The sequence below is a fragment of the Alligator sinensis genome, unplaced genomic scaffold, assembly GCF_000455745.1.
Source record: "Alligator sinensis unplaced genomic scaffold, ASM45574v1 scaffold996_1, whole genome shotgun sequence".
Lineage (NCBI taxonomy): Eukaryota > Metazoa > Chordata > Crocodylia > Alligatoridae > Alligator > Alligator sinensis.
The window spans coordinates 970,733-988,855 of record NW_005842581.1 but is presented as its reverse complement, the minus strand read 5'-3'; the positions used below and the strand labels follow the sequence as shown (position 1 = coordinate 988,855).

The 18,123-nt window shown below is 43.1% G+C and overlaps 2 protein-coding genes across 3 annotated transcripts in view; both read right to left on the bottom strand.

Moving 5' to 3' along the window:
* Positions 1–2,857, bottom strand: part of CFAP298 (cilia and flagella associated protein 298) — a 17,644-nt gene extending 14,787 nt beyond the window's left edge. Inside the window, exons 1-2 of one of the 2 annotated variants that reach the window (XM_006032670.3) lie at positions 2,724–2,857; positions 2,092–2,206 (exon numbers count right to left, since the gene is read on the bottom strand). Coding sequence is in view for 1 of the 2 variants with exons in the window: in XM_006032669.3 (XP_006032731.1) it covers positions 198–336 (139 nt within the window). In the remaining variant the exon portion in view is untranslated. Of the gene's footprint in view, positions 1–197; positions 571–2,091; positions 2,207–2,723 lie in introns of those variants that run through there. The other variant, XM_006032669.3, reaches the window with a different exon arrangement.
* A 5,872-nt stretch (positions 2,858–8,729) lies between these two features.
* Positions 8,730–18,123, bottom strand: part of SYNJ1 (synaptojanin 1) — a 105,321-nt gene continuing 95,927 nt past the window's right edge. The window contains exons 29-30 of the mRNA XM_025214404.1: positions 15,813–16,036; positions 8,730–11,885 (exon numbers count right to left, since the gene is read on the bottom strand). Coding sequence (XP_025070189.1) covers positions 11,028–11,885; positions 15,813–16,036 — 1,082 coding nt within the window. The 3' untranslated portion in view covers positions 8,730–11,027. The remainder of the gene's footprint in view (positions 11,886–15,812; positions 16,037–18,123) is intronic.

Sequence of the window (18,123 nt, the reverse complement as noted above, 5' to 3'; positions counted from 1 at the left end):
AGCTCACAGGGCTCCCCTGAGCCTGGAAAGTGGGGAACAGGGGAGCAGCAATTGAGCCTGCCGCTGCTCCCGCGCTGCCAAACGTCTGGGCCTGCCGGGAGGCCCGCAAGCAGAGAACACAGATCTGGCCTGTGCACCAGGGAACCTCGTGCTCCCCGACGACGGGGCGGGCCGAGCCGGGCACAGCGCGGCGGTACCTGCACAAAGCCGCTGCACCTTGAGCCTCCCATTGTAGATGGCGGTTGCGAGGCGCGTCAGCTCGTCCAGCGGCGCCTCGGCCGCGGCGTCCAGCAGGAACTGGCTCTCGTCGCCCCGTTTCACGTGCAGCCGGACCATGGCTGCGGCCGGGCCGGCAGTTACTGGCCTTGCGCGCCGCTCCCCCCTAGCAACCACCCCGCGTCCTTGGAAACCAACAGCTGCGCACGCGCACCGCCCGCAGGACGGTCAGCCACCGCCTTCACTGGGCTGTACCACAGTGCGGGGCGGAGGGGACAATACGCGGAGAGCGGATGGAACCGTCCCGACGAGGCCACGTTCCTCCTCGCTGCGCCTGCGCGACCCCAGCCCGGAAGCACTTCCGGCTGCACCCCCCCCCCCCCCCTCCCGCCGCGCCCCCCCCCCCCCCACTTCAGCCGAGCGACTGGGGGGTGGAACTGAATGCGCTTGTCATAGAGGGCAGGCTCTTAAAGGGGCAGCGCTCCTACTGCGGCACGGCATGAGGGGGTCTGGCGCCTCAAAGCTCTACGCGGCAGCTCCGAGCATGAGGGGGCGAGGACACCTCCTGCCTCACGTGTTGCAGCTGCCTGGCCTGCTTGCACATGTGCAGCCACACCCATGCTACATGTGGGATCCAGCATCAGATCCTATCACACCTTATTGCTGGGATTACCATCTTGGGGTCCCCCTGTACCATCAAAGAGCAAGCTCCCACAGCTCCAAGTGCTGCGGCTGGTGAGACTTTCAGTCCCCACCAGCGTCCATGTGCTGCCAGGGCTGAGTCTCACTGGCTGCAGGACTGAGCCCTGGCAGCTGTGGGGAAGGCCCAGAGCTGGGAGGCTGCAGCAGCTGCAGTCTCCCAGCGCACGATGCACTGCGCGCCTCGGTGGCTGGGAGGCTGCAAGAGCTGCCGCTTCCCAGCTGCAGAGGCACAGGCTACGGATTTAAAATGATAGCTGAGCCTATCAGGGGGTGCACCGGCAGTCTCCGAGGGTGCCCATGCATCCCCGATGTGTCACCACTGGCTATGTTACTAGAAGCAACTAACAGAGAGCAGAATTGCAGAAGAAAGGATAGCTTGGTTAATAGAACATCCAGACCATGAAAAAGGAAAGAGGGTCATTAGCCAGTTTCTGGTCGCTTAGACTGGTTTATGTGTAATGTCTGTCCCTAGCCATGAAGAGCAATGCTGCTGTAGAGGCTGAGGGTCAGAGCAAGAAGCAAGTGACCATGTTCTCCATGTTTTAAAAGGACTAGAGAAAGCAGCTTGGCAAAGCAAGGGGCAGCATTTTCCCTCAGGGAGGCTTTCATGGTGGAGAAATTTGATTACTCAAAGTTAAGGTGCACCCCAGGGAATTATGTGCATAAAAATTCAAAATTATGTGCAGAAAAACTCAATTATATAAAACATTACTTTTTTTTTTAACAAAGTAAACTAAATATAACACTATTTAAACCTTTAGAAATATATGTAGGGACTTTGTATTTATACAACACTTCTTAACACAGAATCTTTAGTACCATTCTGTGAACAAAAAATAAATATGACCCAGCAGGTATGCTTTTTTAAATTAAAACGATAAGGACTTGTTATGTCGCGGGAGAAAACTCCCTAGAGTCCGTTGTCTAGCCGCGTCGAGTCCAGACAACACGGGTAAAGGGTTAACTGCGGTTTATTTGCTCGAGCAAATGACCATAAACCAGCAAAGAGGCAAAATGGCCCCCACTGAAAGGTGGGGCCGTCTTTTATACTGTTTCTAACAAAGAAAACTACAAGCTTATTGAATATGCAATACTTATGGTAATCATCTCCTTACATGGTGCATTACAAATATCAGTACTTTTCCAAAAAGAAAAAAGTTAGTGTTATCTTACACATTCCAATCTGTTTTCCTGTACGCCGCTGTACCATCTTCTTTCTTCTGGGCCCCGCCTTATCTTATCTCACTTCTAGCTGCAACTGGTACTCAGTACACAGATTTAATTTTTGCTTTTTAAAAAAAAAAAAAAAAAATAGTTAAGGCACTTGGCATAAGAAAATGGCTGGCTTAGCTATCATTCTGCCTTGTGGTCAGCAGCATTGCTAGGCCACAGGTCATGCCTCGTGTTTAGCTACAAGGCTAATACTTTTTAATAATCTAAATTATTGTTAACCTAACAATATGCTACAGAAAACTATTTTATTTCAGGGTAAAAGCAAACTTGCCTATCACAGTTATACCGAGATTAGATCGTCTAATATTCAGCAAAATTACTCTTTTTTTTTTCCTTTTCCAGTAAATTAGACACTCATTTCTTTTCAAAGTCCAAGTTCAAAACAAAATCAATTAAATTAATGCTAAGAGTCCTTCTGTGCAATGCAACAAAATTATTGCAGTTATATTGGGTTCTTCACACAGTACAGTACTTGTCAAAATACCAACAAAATAAGTCCAATAAATAACAACAATAATAAGAAGAATTAAATAAAGCATCGATAATACTAAAACAAAAATGTATTTGTTAACCTGAAGTCTTTCTCAGTTCCACGGTTGAAATAAAGGAAGACCCACTCTTTTGGTTTGTCTTCTGAAAGAGAATGCCTGCAGCTGGAAAGGAAAATAAGTTGCTGAGCTCTACATCAGCTGTGTTTGTTACAGCATGTATACATCTAAAAGCTATTTTTTTCAATTGTGGAAGATGAGCCATAGATGACCAAAACAGGGCAATATCAATTTCCCCTGACTGTAGAGCACCCTGGATCATGTTGGGTGCCACCTTCCCAGTATACAAAGCAAACTCCTGTGCTGAAACATCACTGAAGCCAGGAATTGAAGCATAGCCCTCCTTGATATGAGACATTACAGGAACTCTTCTGGGTCTGAAAATTCTAACTCATTTCAGCAGTTTATTTGCAGGCTGCCAGCTTTCAGTAACACTGATGTCCTTTTTCAGCTTTTCAGCTGAATTGTCAGCAGCTGAAGGGAACAGGTGCACCAACTTGCTGCTTTGCTCAGTTGTTACAATGTTGACATTTTCAGCCCTGAGAAACTTTTGGGTGCTTTCCTCTGAAAACTGAGCATCTCTCTCAAGAAAACAGAAGTTCCTCCATTTTCTCAAAGGCAAAGAGAATGCAGGGTCACTGGCTTTCAAATGTACTCATTAGGCCAATGATTGGCTTGCACATTTCATTGATGAAATGCAAGGCAGCTTTCAGCATCAAACATTGGGCTTCATCTGAAAGCTTTTTCGCAAGTTCCTGCAATGAATGTGGTGGCAAGTTGCCACACATGGCTATTTCTTCTTCCACAAAGCCATGATAATGTTGAAAGTGCTTTGCATGGTACTGTATAGCAGCAAACCAGCTGTTCCATCTAGTTGGCACTGGGCTTGGTGCCATTGTCATACTGGGAACTTTGTAATTTAAGTACCTCATCTTCCTGCCACCTGCCATATAGAACATTTGTGAGAAAGCTCTTACCATTGCACTGGCATCCTCGGATGGCTTGCCAAAACTTTCCACCACCAGATTGATTATGTGGGCAAGGCACATTATGTGGATGCTATTGGGAAACAGCCCAAACAGTACAGTTGTGTAAGCTTTGTTCATGTATGCCACATTATCCGTGTCAAAGAGAACCACATCGTTGTAAGCAAGTTCATAACTATGCAGTCTGAATGACTGCTTAAGACACAGTGCTGTGATTTATTTTCCGCATGACCCTACCAGTAGCATCTCTCACCAATGGCATGAGTAAAATGGTCAGTACATAACAGCCTTCATCATCAGTCATTTCACTGAATATAACTGACACACAGTTATCTTTCACTTTGTCATTAATTTCTCTCAATGTTGTAGACATCTGTAAGATACCTAACCAGAAGCTGGTAACCTCCTGGAATTGCACCACTGTTCTTGACACTTGAGTTTGCAATTGTCAATTTCCTCTGATAATCCAGAACAACATTGCACATTTAGCAAAACAGTTTTCTGCCATCTTCAAAAACTTGTTGTGGAAAATCTTTTACTTCCTCTTTTGCTACTATATTTGCAATGTGGGACCTTTCTCATGGCGTTTTCTGGCACAATTGATCAGTGCTCCCTTGACCCATTCTCAGTAAGAAATTGGGTTCTTCCTTGACCCCATTCTCAGTAAGAAACTAGGAAACAGTGGTGTTGATGCCTACATGGTCAGATGGGTCGCTAACTGGCTGGAGGGCCGCACCCAGAGGGTGGTGGTGGACGGGTCTTATTCGACCTGAAGGGACATGGGCAGTCGGGTTCCCCAGGGCTCGGTCCTTGGGCCCGCACTATTCAACATCTTCATCAGTGACTTGGGCAAGGGGGTAGAAAGCACCCTGTTCAAATTCGCTGATGACACTAAGATGTGGGGTCAAGTGGGTACGCTAGTAGGAAGGAACAGGCTGCAAGCGGATCTAGACAGGTTACAGGCATGGACCCATGAGAACAGGATGGGGTTCAACACTGACAAGTGAGGGGTAATGCACCTGGGGAGGAAGAACCAGCGGCACACCTACAGGCTGGGGAACTCCCTTCTCACCAGTGTCGAGACAGAAAAGGATCTTGGAGTCATCATTGATGCCACAATGAACATGGGACGACAAAGTGGGGACGCGGTCAGGAAGGCCAACCATACCTTGTCGTGCATCCACCGATGCATCTCAAGCAGGTCCAAGGAGGTGATCCTCCCCCTCTATGCAGCACTGGTCAGGCCACAGCTGGAGTACTGCATCCAGTTCTGGGCACCACACTTCAGGAGCGATGTGGACAACATGGAGAGGGTCCAGAGGAGGGCCACCTGCATGATCAGGGGGCAGAAGGGCAGGCCCTATGAGGAGAGGCTGAGGGACCTGAACCTGTTCAGCCTCTAAAAGAGAAGGCTGAGAGGGGATCTAGTGGCAGTCTATAAATAAGTCAAGGGGGACCAGCAGGCATTGGGAGAGTCCCTGTTCCCCCGAGCACTCCCAGGAGTTACAAGAAACAACGGACACAAGCCAGCTGAGGGTAGTTTCAAGCTAGACATTAGGAGGTACTATTTCACTGTCAGGGCGGCTAGGACCTGGAACCAGCTTCCAAAAGAAGTGGTGCTGGCTCCTACGCTGGGGGTCTTTAAAAAAAGGCTGGATGAACATCTGGCTGGGGTCGTTTGACCCCCGTACTCTTTCCTACCATGGCAGGGGGTCAGACTAGATGATCTCCTCAGGTCCCTTCCGACCCTACCAACTATGAAACTATGACCCGCAGCATGATCTGACCACTTTCATTGTTCTTCTGTGCTGCTTGATTTGATGTTAAGGCTGAGGAACTAAAAATGAAACCTAAGCAGATGACACCTGTCATACAATAGGGGCTACACAGCTCTGGAGACAAGTGTGTCAGGGATGGGCAATTAGTTTGGCTGGAGGGCCACTTAATGACTTCCAGTGAGCTGTCAAGGGCTGCAAAAGTAGCCCTGTCCCTTGACAGATGCCCTACCCCTTGATTGCCATCTTCAGAACAGAAGTCCTACCCGCTAGCCCCTGACCTCCATCACTGGAAGATCCTCCCCCTGCCCCCAGAAGTACTCCTTTTGGAAGCAGAGGGTGCCATCGTGGAACTCAACTCATATACTAAAATCAAACATCTGCTATACACATTTTAATTTTTTTTTCAAAAATATATTTTTGCCCTGATTTACATGTTTGCATAGTGTATCTTATATATTGTGTAGGGGGGTGGGTTTGTGGAGGGGATTTGTGTGTGTGTATAGGGTTTGTGGGCAGGGTTGTGAAAGAGTATAGGTGTGTGGGGGGGATGTGGGCAGGTGTGGGGTGAGGGTGTGTGTGTGTGTGGGGTTTGTGGGCAGAATTATGAAAGGGTGCGAGTATGTAGGGGAGGTTGTTGTGGGAGTGCGGGTATGAGAATATGTGGGGCTTGTGGGAGGGTTACGAGGTTTGTGGGAAGGGTTGTGAAGGGGTGTGGGTGTGTGTGGGGTTTGTGGTGGGTGTAGGCCCCCTCACCACACATCCCCACCCTGCCTCCCCATGGTGTACAGCCCCCTGCAGTGGCAGCTCAGTAGCAGCAGTCAGGGGGCCCTCGGAGCACTCACGGCCATGGCAGGCAGAAGCCATGCGCCATCAGGCCAGGCGGGAAGCCACACATGGAGGTACGGAGTCATGTGCTTTCGGGCCAGGCAGGCTCCTGCTTGCCTCCACATGCAGCTTCCTGCTGGAGTGCTGGGGAGACTCCATGTCTCCATGGGGGGCTTCCAGCACTCCGGCGGGAAACCTTATGTGGAGGCAAGCAGGAGCCCACCCAGTCCAATGGTGCATGAGTCTGTGCCTCCAAGTGCAGCTTCCCACCCAGCCTGATAGAGCAAGGCTCCTGATCCACGCACCATCAGGCTGAGCTGGCCTTCCATGCAGGGCTTCTAGCACTCCAGCGGGAAGCCACACATGGAGGGACAGAGCTGCATGCCATTAGGTTGGGTGGGCTCCTGCTCGCCTCCACGACTTCTTGCTGGAGTGCTGGAAGCCCCATGCAGAATGGAGCCTGCCTGGCCCAACAGTGCACAGCCCATACCAACCCACAAACCACACACCTACCTACCTACCTACCTCCCCTGCAAACAGGAACTTCCTTCCCCACTTACCCAGCTGTCCAGTCACATGGCTCTGCTTCCACATCATGGGGCTCCTAGCTGGAATGCCAGGAGCCCTGCAGAGGTGGAGGCACAAAGCCTCTGTAGTTAAATCATGCAATTATGCATGGTCATGTCTTTTATGCACAAAATTGCATGGGCGCATAATTGCATAATTTCCCAGAGTGTATTAAGGCACTACTTGAACCAAAATGTGTCAAATGCTGGCAGTTTTCCATGTGCCAATAAGCTTCACCAGGACTATCTTCCTGCAGTAATTGCTTCACATGTATGGTCTACAAAGGCTATCTTGGCAGAGTATCATCCCTTTTCCATTGTGGCTGATGAAGCCACCAACCCACGTGCTGCACATTTCATTTATACAGGGGAGTTGGACCAACCAGGACCTGCCTGTGTTTCAAACTGAGCCGGTCTGCCTCACGTCTGTCAATTTTTCTACCGTGTCCCAAGCCATCATGAAGGTGATTGTCAGCAATGGTATAGACTTTAACAAGGTCTCAGCATTCCTGTCTGGTACTGCCATGGACATGTCAAGGGCTTTCTCTGATGTGCTCCAAGGAATGCTGCCCAATCTGTTCACATCACCTGTAATGTGCACATTCTGTCCCTAGTAAGTGAAATCTGGCATGCAGTTCCTTGAGGTAGAGAGCCTGGGATCTTCCCCAAGAAAGCCTTCAAGCACCATCCAGGTCATAAGGTACAGGAAATTCATCGCCAATGAAAGTGGGGACTCACATAGCACTGTGCCGCTGCCACCAGGGCCTATGCTCATATGGTGGAATTCCTGGTTCAACATGGTCTATTACCACACCAAGCATATGCAGCACTACCAGCAGTTAGTGAGCAAGGAACTGGATATCACACCATGCACACAGTGCATGTTCAAGCTTCACAATTTCTTAGGGCAGGGTGACATTCAAAATCAAGTGACTACCCACAAAAGTCTAGCTGGTTCATAGAGCATTTTGGACCCCAACCAGGTACTTTGCTGAGCTGTGACTCTCAGCTATAGAAAGCAATCCCAGGATGGGGGAAGAGAGCATGGCAAACCAAGAGAGCTGCCCCACCATTCCAAACTCAGTGAATGCTGAGCATGCCATCTCAGCGTATGGACAAGTGTTCCCCCCACAGACTGTCTCTAGCCACTGTGGCTGGGTGCAGCATGCTTGCATTTAATACAAAGCCTGAACTATCTGTCTTAAAGTTAGTATTCAGTTTCAGTAAACTCCTTTTTATAATGTCGGTTAATCAAGTCTATATAGTAGAATTGTAACTAATACTATCTTGTGCATAGTATAGCTTAGATTTCATAGACATTAGGGCTGGAATGGACCTTATGAGATCATTGGGCTTTATTTTCATAAGATATTTCTTTAGGGTTTGATTAAGTATATATAGTTGGTATTACTTGCAATTCATGGTATCCATAGCATTATTTTAATATTTCATTTTAGAGATTAATTAGGTGCTTAGACTGCTTAATAACAACACATCAACTAATGGCTTCCACAGGCATGATCAGGGGATTAAACCATTGGCGCATTAGCAAACCACAGTTTGAGACCATTTGACAATCTCATGGAAAAAGCAGGACTTCCAGGGACCCTTGGCCAGGGGTGTGGGGGAAGAGGGGCAGGGCACTGCGCTCAGCCTGCAAAAATGGCACCAGGAGCTGTGTTCCGATTATGAAATCAGTGGGCATCTGCCCCAAATTCGGTAGGTCCCTATAAGGTTACATGTCATATCCACTCCCATTTTTACAACTGGTAAATAGGGATAACAGTACTTCCCTACCTTATGGGAGTATTTTCATGTGCTAATGGTATTGTGGCCCACAGGAATACATACCTAAGGTAAGAAAGGAAAAACCCCTTAAAGACAGGTATATTTATTTCATTAATACAACACCGCATTTCACAGGATATATACGGAATGTTGTACACTGTTGAATTTTAATACTGCAGGGTTTTTTTTTGTTTTGTTTTGTTTCTTTAAGTATACAATCATAAGTATGTGCCACAAGCAATTAAACTTGTTACAGTTAACAGCAATTAACCACAGAGAACACAGAATTAATGGAAATGTTCAGCATTTCTAATTTGATTTCTCAATATGTTTAGTTTCTGCTAGTAATTATTTTCTTTAATACACATTACAATGTTTAGCTATATATACACACTATACTTTTTATAGTCTTTGTGATTTTTGCAGTACTTTGCTGGCAAACTGTAATCTCAAAAAAAGTGTTAGGGTGCTGCGTATTAAGTACATTTTAGACAGTAGTTTGTTATCACTGTAATTACATATTCAGCGAACATATTCATCACAGAACTTCAGATTACACAAGCAACGTTTCCAAAACAAAACTGTTTTGCAGTGTAAGAATATACCAAAACACCAATCACACAGATGTTAACAGCAACAGTTTAAACTAGTTATTTGACATATTGAAGCACAAAGCTTATCATAGTACCACTGCTGTTTAAAATGTACAAGTACTCTTTAATGACCTGAACAGGAAAAAAGCACAATATAAAAACTTACTATATTCACTTCTCTATCCAACAGCAGTTCTTGGCTAACTGCATACAGTTAGAGTGGATTATTTCTATAAATATATTTTGATAGCAGTTGATAATTTAGAAAAAGTATCATAATTGTAGTTTTGCTGCTATAAATATGTTAGTGTGCAGTATTTCACTTACAAATGTTGGGCAACCAGCCTCATTTGTTTGCTAATAAGCCAATAAGGGCAGGCATATATGGCACTTCCCCTTCCAGAGCTCATGACAAAATTCTCAATGCGTTCTCTTTTTGCTGGAAATGCATAACTTTGTATCTAAAGTCATGTGATAAAGAGATACAGTGACTAAGCATAACAGTTTAATTAGTATACGTGTTGCTGAAGAAATGGTTTCATTTGAAATTCCCTCGTTATACCAAAATATCATATTTTATTCAAATACTGTGCACTTCAGAAAACCATGAAAGCAGGACCAGTTGTATGTATTTTTACAGCATAATATGCAAAAAGATGCAACAAAGTCTTAGCCTCCATAACCTCAAAGCAACAGAATGTGGTGTTTGCACCTTCTGGCAGAGGATGGGATGCTGATTAAGCACACTGAGAAGACTGAGGGAACAGAGTTGTTCAGCTCAGACCATTGCTGATATCCTGCTTTCCCTGCCAAAGGCAAGGTTTGAAAGGTACGGCAGTAATTACAGCAGCGAGAGGGAAAATTGGACAAACTGTGTCTAAACTTACATATTAGAATCTCTCCTTATCCTGAAGTCACTGCATAACTGCTTATTCCCTTACCCAGGTCTTTCTAGAAAATGAGAAAGCCCTCCTGGGATGATAGATGCCAAAACTAGAAGGGGGGCGGGATTTAACACTGAACTATACTATTTGATTTTAAATATTAGCAAAATATAGAAAGACTTTGGGAGTAGGGGAGGGAAGGGGAAGACTTGGTTTCCAATTTTTTTTGGAAAAAAGATGTTTTAAAAAAGAGTAATAAATGCAAATATGAGACTATATATTAGAGAATTATTCTGAGTTAACATAAACAAACATGTCACAACATTTATGAGCATCCATAGCAGAAATGCTTTGACACAAAATTAATATATTAATACAAAAGTTTTATCTTTATTTTGAAAGTAAATCATTTTAGTTTGTGCCCCAGAGATTTAAATATAAGTAAGCCCTACAAACCTCCACAGCCTTTGTTATACAATACACAATTTCAAGACAATACCTGTCAAGGTTCAATTTTGATTAAACTTTGGCAGCTCTTTGGTAAATACTTATAAATATCAGTTACCAAACAGTAAAAGGGGACCAGACAGCCTACAAGTGGGAAGCCTTTAATATCCTGAAATCTGAGGGGAACAGAAAGGAAAATGCTTCCTAAACCAAAGCATTTGGGATTATTACATAATCCATTCTTCCATCCTTTGAAATGACTATAGCTGAATTTATAATAATCCTGGGCAATTTTTTATGCCCTACCATATATACATACTCCAAATGTGTACACAAGTAGTGGTTGCTCATGAATAGAGTTAAGGTTCAGTGCATTTCACAATTAAATTATTGCATGCAGAATAACCTCAATGCCCAATTATTCTTGTGGATATACCTAGCAACAAACTTTGTCTGAAGGTCTATCTCTCAGTAAAATCTTGGGCTGGCAACCCCTTAGGTGCTAGCGAGGCAAAAGGATTGACAGGGGACCTGTTGCTGGTTATTCTTGATGGTATAGGAGGTGCAGGTGGTCTTCCTGCTGGCATCATATAGAAGGAATCAGTAGAACTTTTATTCCAGTTATTATCAAAGGTAAAGTCTGAACCAAGAAATGTATTTTGTTCAGTGCCCAGTAAGTCTGGCAAGCCAGCAGGTTTCTTGGAGCCAACCCTCTTTAATTCTGTAACACACTTAGATGACTTCATCTTTACACTGAAATCCTCTTCCTCCTCAAATGTTACCCATCCTTTTGAATTTGTGTTTTTACCTAATGATGGTTTACTTTGCAAAAAAAAATCATCTTCAAATGTACTAACAGAACATGCTGGCTTGCCTTTACTATGACTTGGAGCATTTAGAGAGGGGAAAGAATTATAAGTGGCAGATCCTTCTATTCGAAGCTGTGAAGTTACTTCAGGTTCTTGAGTTTCAGTTTTAAATAAGTTTCCAGCACACACCGTTCTTTCAGTGAAAGGATTTGTGCAATTCAGTCCAGTAACAAATGGGTTTGGAGAGCTGCGCACATGTTCCTGGGATCTGTTATAGGTTGGAATAGGAGGCATTGCTGGCATGCAATCTACAGTATTCAAAGTATTAACACTGCTTTGCGCTGCAGAAGGCAACTGAATCAACTCCTTTTGTTTCAAAGTTGGAGCAGGTGATGTTCGAACAGATGTCTGAATCTTTGATGCAGCAAGCAGATCAAGTGACAGATCTTCAAAAGGGTCATTGTTTAACTGTGTTTCAGGTTTAATGCAACAGGCTCCATTTGCTTTAATCTGGAAAGAGAATAAGGTGCTTAATAGTCAAATTTCAGTTTGTTTTTAAGATTCTTACTATCACCTATTTCTCACCATGTATGACAAGACCAGAAGCTCTGGGACTTAAACAGAGGCTTCAGTGGAGTCTGCTTATACAATGCACCTGTGGTAGAACAGATGTTTCTTGACCAGGCAACATATTATTCCTTAAAAAAAAAAAAAAAAAAAAGAAAAAGAAAAAACCCAACCTACTTCTTTACTAAATCCATAATGGAAAAAAATGTCTAGTTATTGTAAACAAAATAAAAGTGTTTCTCTTATTATGTTGATGCAACCTGGATACTTCATGAAACTATCTGAATCATCCAGCAGCACTACTGTGTACCACATTTCAAACATTTTAAGCATTTATGCTTTAACATTTGAATAACTAGGGCCAATATGCTGCATTCTAAGCAACAGATATCCCAGCACAGAAGAAGCGTAAAATATTCTGGTTCCATTATTTAGAAAATGTGTGATGTTATAATGCAATATCAAGTATCACAATGAAAGGAAAATTAGTGTTATTAGTATATTATTTTCATTTATAAAAGCCTAAATTCAGGCAGTTTCTGGCCATAAAAATGACAACTACCAGTTCTTTGTTCAGTGTTACACTAAGCAACATTGCTTTGCCAGCAAAAGCTTCTAGCACAGGCCTAGCAAATATTGATAACAAATTATTAATAATAAAAATATCGCTTTGTGTATAGATTTATTTTATATTTATATATAGAGATATATATAGATATAGATATATATAGATATATAGATCTAAATAGGGTAGCTCAAAATGCAAAGATGTGATTTGTAAAAAAGTCAATTGGTTATCATGGGAGATGTGGCAACTATCTACAAATAGGAAATGTCAATTGAAAACTGCTTGGCAGAGGATATTTTATTCCAGGTTGATTAAGCAAGTAAGTAATTTAATTCTATGATGTCCAAAAACTCCACCACTACTCGCTCTTTAAAATTTTAACTAAAATATTTAAAATAATATTATTTGGAGAGTCTTCAAAATAAATACCTTCCTTAGACTGGCTCACATAAAATTGTCTCCATTTTTATATAGTCAGAAACTAGCTATTTTACTCCATAGAAATAACTTCTGTAGAGCTTGCTTTTGTCCTGGTTCTCATAAATGAACTTCATGGAAGCAGCTGCATCAAAACTCTCTCTGTTACATGCTATTTCTAAGACCTACTTGCTTTTACAAAATAACTTATATTAATCACCACTGAATACAAAAGTGTAAGGATTAAATCTAATTTTGTGAAACAATTAAGTCATACAGTGCTAGCAAATAAAGTCTCAAGATGACTTCTGTCAGCCCTCAGCCTCTTTTGGGGACGGCAGCTTATAAATAAATATCTAGTATATTAAAAAAGAAAGCAAATTTGATGGCACAGCAGACAATTAAGATGGACAGGTGGTTTTTAATGGGGTGAGATTGTAGATGTATGAAGCAAAAAAAATCATACATCTTTCTGCTTAAACAAATGGAGATCACATACAAGATTGGTAAATAGTCAAGATACCTGTTACCCTGATGGTTGCTCCTGCTTGTAAGAGAAAGACATCAAAGGAAAGAAAATTAGGAGAAAAATCCAAGGTAAGTTAGAAACTTCATTACAAATTTGGGTGGGGGGTGCACAAATAAAATTGATAAATTCATGGATGCTTTCTCATATTAATACATTGAATAAAGATTTTTGCCTTAAAGATTCAACAAAAATACCCTTATGCTGCAATTATAACTCTGTACAAACCCAGTTGGTTAATTTATGTCAACATTGCTTCGCTGTAATCATGTGTTAATGCAACCTACTGTTATTCAAGACTTTTCCCAAGCATTTGCAAGCTGTCAGACATTCTAGCCATATACCACTCTACTCGCACTTACATATATACTTTACTTCCTTTTTCAATGCAGTTTTCATCACAATACTTTGGCTAACAGGCTTATAAGAAACCATACACTCAGTTTTTACACATTTTTGTTTACTTTACAAAAAGACAAACAAGTTTGACGGTACTTAAATGCAAAGTTCCAGTAACCTTGAACGAGATGATGGGATATGGACCCTTAACTCTCAGAAGATTGACCCTGGAGCTCTACATTTCTATCCACACCTAACAAAAGATTACATGTTAATGATAGTTAAATGGTATAGATGGCGTTTCTATTACCTAAATTCTACAAAGACCTGGACAAATTACCGAAGACTAAAATCAAAGTAATTCTTTTTCTCCTGTGGATAAAAGGGTTTCCACTGTAGTGTAACTATTCGAGCTAGCTTGGGTACTGCTAACAGTCAAGTTGTAGCAGGATGGAGCTTAGTGTGTTGTAGTTTACCCCATTCTTTGGCGTACTATACTGCCATGTAGACATATGAACAGATAACCCTGCAATAAGCTTCAATGGGGCACCTACTGCACGTATTTCAAAGAATTTCTAGTTTAAAATTAGAAAAGGACAAAAGTTAAAGCACTTATAAAAAACAGTAAATGAAAACATTTAATACATTTTAGGGCATTTCTTCCTGGCACAAAAAATACTTTACCTGGAACACCAAGTCTATAAAAACTACCACAGACTAAAATTGCAGAAACCCCAATGTGTTGTGAAACAGAAAAATGATTTGTCATGATCACAGAGGAGAAAATCATGTGGTAAAGCTATGGAAGCATATATGCTGGTTCAGTGGCAAGGGGGAAAACAGGCTTTCGACTTGCTTGTTTTCAATCCTGAAGACCCAACGCAGAGAAGTACACTGGTACTCAGCACAATAGTCAGTTATACATGCCTAAGTGCTGCGTTGAGCAGGGGTGAGCTTAAGTGCTTTAGGAAAAGTGGGGTAAACGCTGAAATAGTATTTGGTACGATAAAAAAAACCAAACTAAATATTGGTAACATATCTATGTCAGAAGCATACTTTTTCTTCTATTCTGTAGAAAGTTTCTTCTATGTAGGGCCTATTTGTTGTTTCCCCACGTTAAACAAGCAGTCAAGCGGGGGCGGCGTGAGGGGAAGCTAAATTAAGTGCTGGTGCCAGAGGGCAAAAGTCCATTGACTTCAAGAGACTTGTACTTCTTAAGTCAGTAGCAAACCTGGTTCAGTATCTGGTTACTTGGAAGCTAAGCTCCTGGTTGCTAGTGTTGCTGTTTCATGTTAGTCTTACATGTATACAAAGTGAACCACAGATCTTGTTTTGAAAAAAGAAACTTCTAACAGGAATGTCTAAAAAAAATATTGCTTTTCTTAAAAGTCCCCCCACTCCATTAATACTTTTAATTAAAACAGTACAGAGAACAAAGCTTGCAGTGTTACTGACTTAATCTGTTAAATTACTTTGGTGTCTCATATATTTTAGTGAATACCATGAAATAGGATAAATGTACTTTAAACTTAGAAGTTGGAAACTAAAAATCCCACCACCTCCATCTTGAAATAACTTAGCTCCAGCACAAAGCTCCAAATTTTCCCATAAAACATTTTAGTTACTTTACCTTAGGAGACCTCTGTTAACTTGTCTTCAGTATGAGTTATACATGTCACACCATCATAAACATTTAATTTTGTAAATCATGCATTTTTCTTATCTAGGTTACATTACATTATTTGTCATGTAACAATTACATTGCAAGAACATACAACTCACATTTTAGGTAGTTTTATCAAACTTTCAAGAAGTTAAAAAATATTTAGAGTTTAAACTATCAGTACACAGCCAAAAATAACGTAGGCATTATCTTACCACATCCTATTTTAATTAGGTATCAAAGGTTTGATCAAGTACATTGATCTGCTTTGGATTTCTTTCAGATCTGTATCATTAAGTCCATGCTACATTTCAATACCTATAAAGAAGTATTTAAAAAACTCAGTTGTTCACTTACTTGCTGTTGTGAAGAGACAGATTCTGAAGGCAAGCTGTGGGATGACCTGCTCCGGGGAGGTGGTTGTGGTGGTGCTTCCAGATTTTGTGGAGAAATTGTCGGAGATGGATGTGATGTCATTGGGATAAGAGGCTCCTGCATCTTCAGGACAGGTGTTGGCTGAGTAGTTGCTTGAAGAGGAACTGCAGCCTGAGGCTTTAGTGGTTCAGGAAGTGAAGGTGACCCTTCAAATACATTGGCAATATATTTTATTAGGTAAAAGCATCCAGAATATGCTACATTAAAAAGTGATTAATAAAAATATAAAATTGCTATCTAAACTAAGGTCATACTTAATACATTTTGGAAATCACTGCTGTACAAATGTATACTTTTTTTGAAAAATACTACATGCTGAACATGACTGTCAGTCAGCTCGGCACTGTGGCTGAAGATAGGATTTTCAAAAGCACCTAAAGGATTTAGGCCTCGGACATTTGCTTTTTGTAGTGCTACAAGGTCACATATAACATTGCAAAAGTACTGAGCGTCCACAGTCAGGCTGTTTGTAGCATTTCAGCAGTGGTGCTCACTCTTTAGTCTGTGGGGCTGCGTCATCCCCTCACTGGTCTGAATATGTGGTAGCAGGAGAGCAGCGGCAGGGTTAAATTGCCATGGCTCTGAAGAGCTTCCAGAGCTACAGCAATTAATGCTACCACTGCTCCCTGACTGCCAGATTTTCAGACTCATTTGGAGCCCCGCAGGCTGAACAGTATGACTACATACTGGATCGCACTGGCACATGGGATTTTTCTGCTGCTGGATCCACTATGCAGGGTCATTCCACAGCTGGACTGCAACCGAAGACTGACCCTGTATTGAAGCCAGTTGATAGACCAGCCCTGCCTGTGGAATTTGGCCTGCAGACTGGCCCCATGCTACTCATCCAGCCCACTGGGCCAGAGGGCTGAGTACCACTGTGCTACAGAGTGGTGGAATTGCCAATCAAGTTCCTGTTTCAAACAGGAACTTTGTAGTGCTCTATGTAATGTGTGTATAGTTGCATGCAGTGTTACAGGGAGTCTTTCTGACCACTGGCATTTCAGCATGCTCTGCATTCTTAACTCCAAGGAGGAAAGAAAAGAGGCTAGTTCTCTAACAGGGACCCAAAGCTTTGCTCTCCTACCATTACAGAAGCACTGCTACTCTATTCTGCCAAGGTGGCAGCAACAGTTGATTGGGTGCAGGGGGCTGTCACCACAGCTTACATGCCAACTTGGCAGGCAGCCTGGTAGCAACAGATAATCAGGCTCAGGTGAGCCTGTGCGGCTAAGTACGCACAGTCATAAAGCCCAAGGCTGAATTGATTTAGTCTTTGCAGGTTAGTTTAAGCTGCAAAGACTGAACCAATATGCAAATGAACAGACATTCATTTTTGATTCAGGAAATGCAGCCACATGTCTGCAGTGGCTCAAGCCAGAAGCTGGGGGCGCTAGAGTATGACTCTCTAGCGTGTGGCCAGTGTGGGCTGTGTGTTCGCTTTTTCTTCCTGCTGCCCCCAAGGTCTCTGGGATTTGCAGTCCACAATCGCAGCAGGTGGACTCTGCAGGGTTGCTCATCACTTCCTTTTCCTACTTCCAGGTGCCTGTTGGATTTGCAGTCCACAGTTGAACCAGCACTAAGCAAGTAGGGCAGGGTACGGCAGCTCCATACTCAGGGGAAGTTTAACCCCCCTCCCTGGCTGCAGATCCCAGCAGTGCCTTGGGGGGCCAACTGGCTTTGTGGGGCCAGTGAGCCAGCTAGTGATGCCAGTGAGCCACCCCTTACTGCTCCAGCTAGGGAGTAGAGGGGTGGGGCCAGCCCTGCTCTCTGGAGCAGACAGCACAATGCAGTCCAGGGCTGCAAAATGCTGGGATGCTGGGGAACTCTGATTTAACTTGAACCAGGAAGGGGTCTGGGACAGAAGTTTCACAAACCGGTTTGGCCTAAATCAGTTAAGTCTGATACTACATTCAACTAGGAGTATCTTAAACAAGTTTCAGCCATTTTGAAACTGGTTTATGTGCACTGAACTTCTATTCTATTACAGGTTTAAACCACTTAAACAGGTTTGGGTGTAAATTCTCTCCCTAGCCTTAAGAAGTTACCTTGGCTCACTTACAAATTGCCTTAGGGGAGGGAAGAAAGAGCTAAGGAGCTCTCTTATGGCCCCCTGGTAGGGAAGCGCATCTTTGAGGAGTCTCTTGCACTTCAGTGAGGGAGCTATCCCCCATAGCATTCTATTTCTGTACCATCTGAGTGTTTTGTAGTGCTATACATGAACATGCATCCA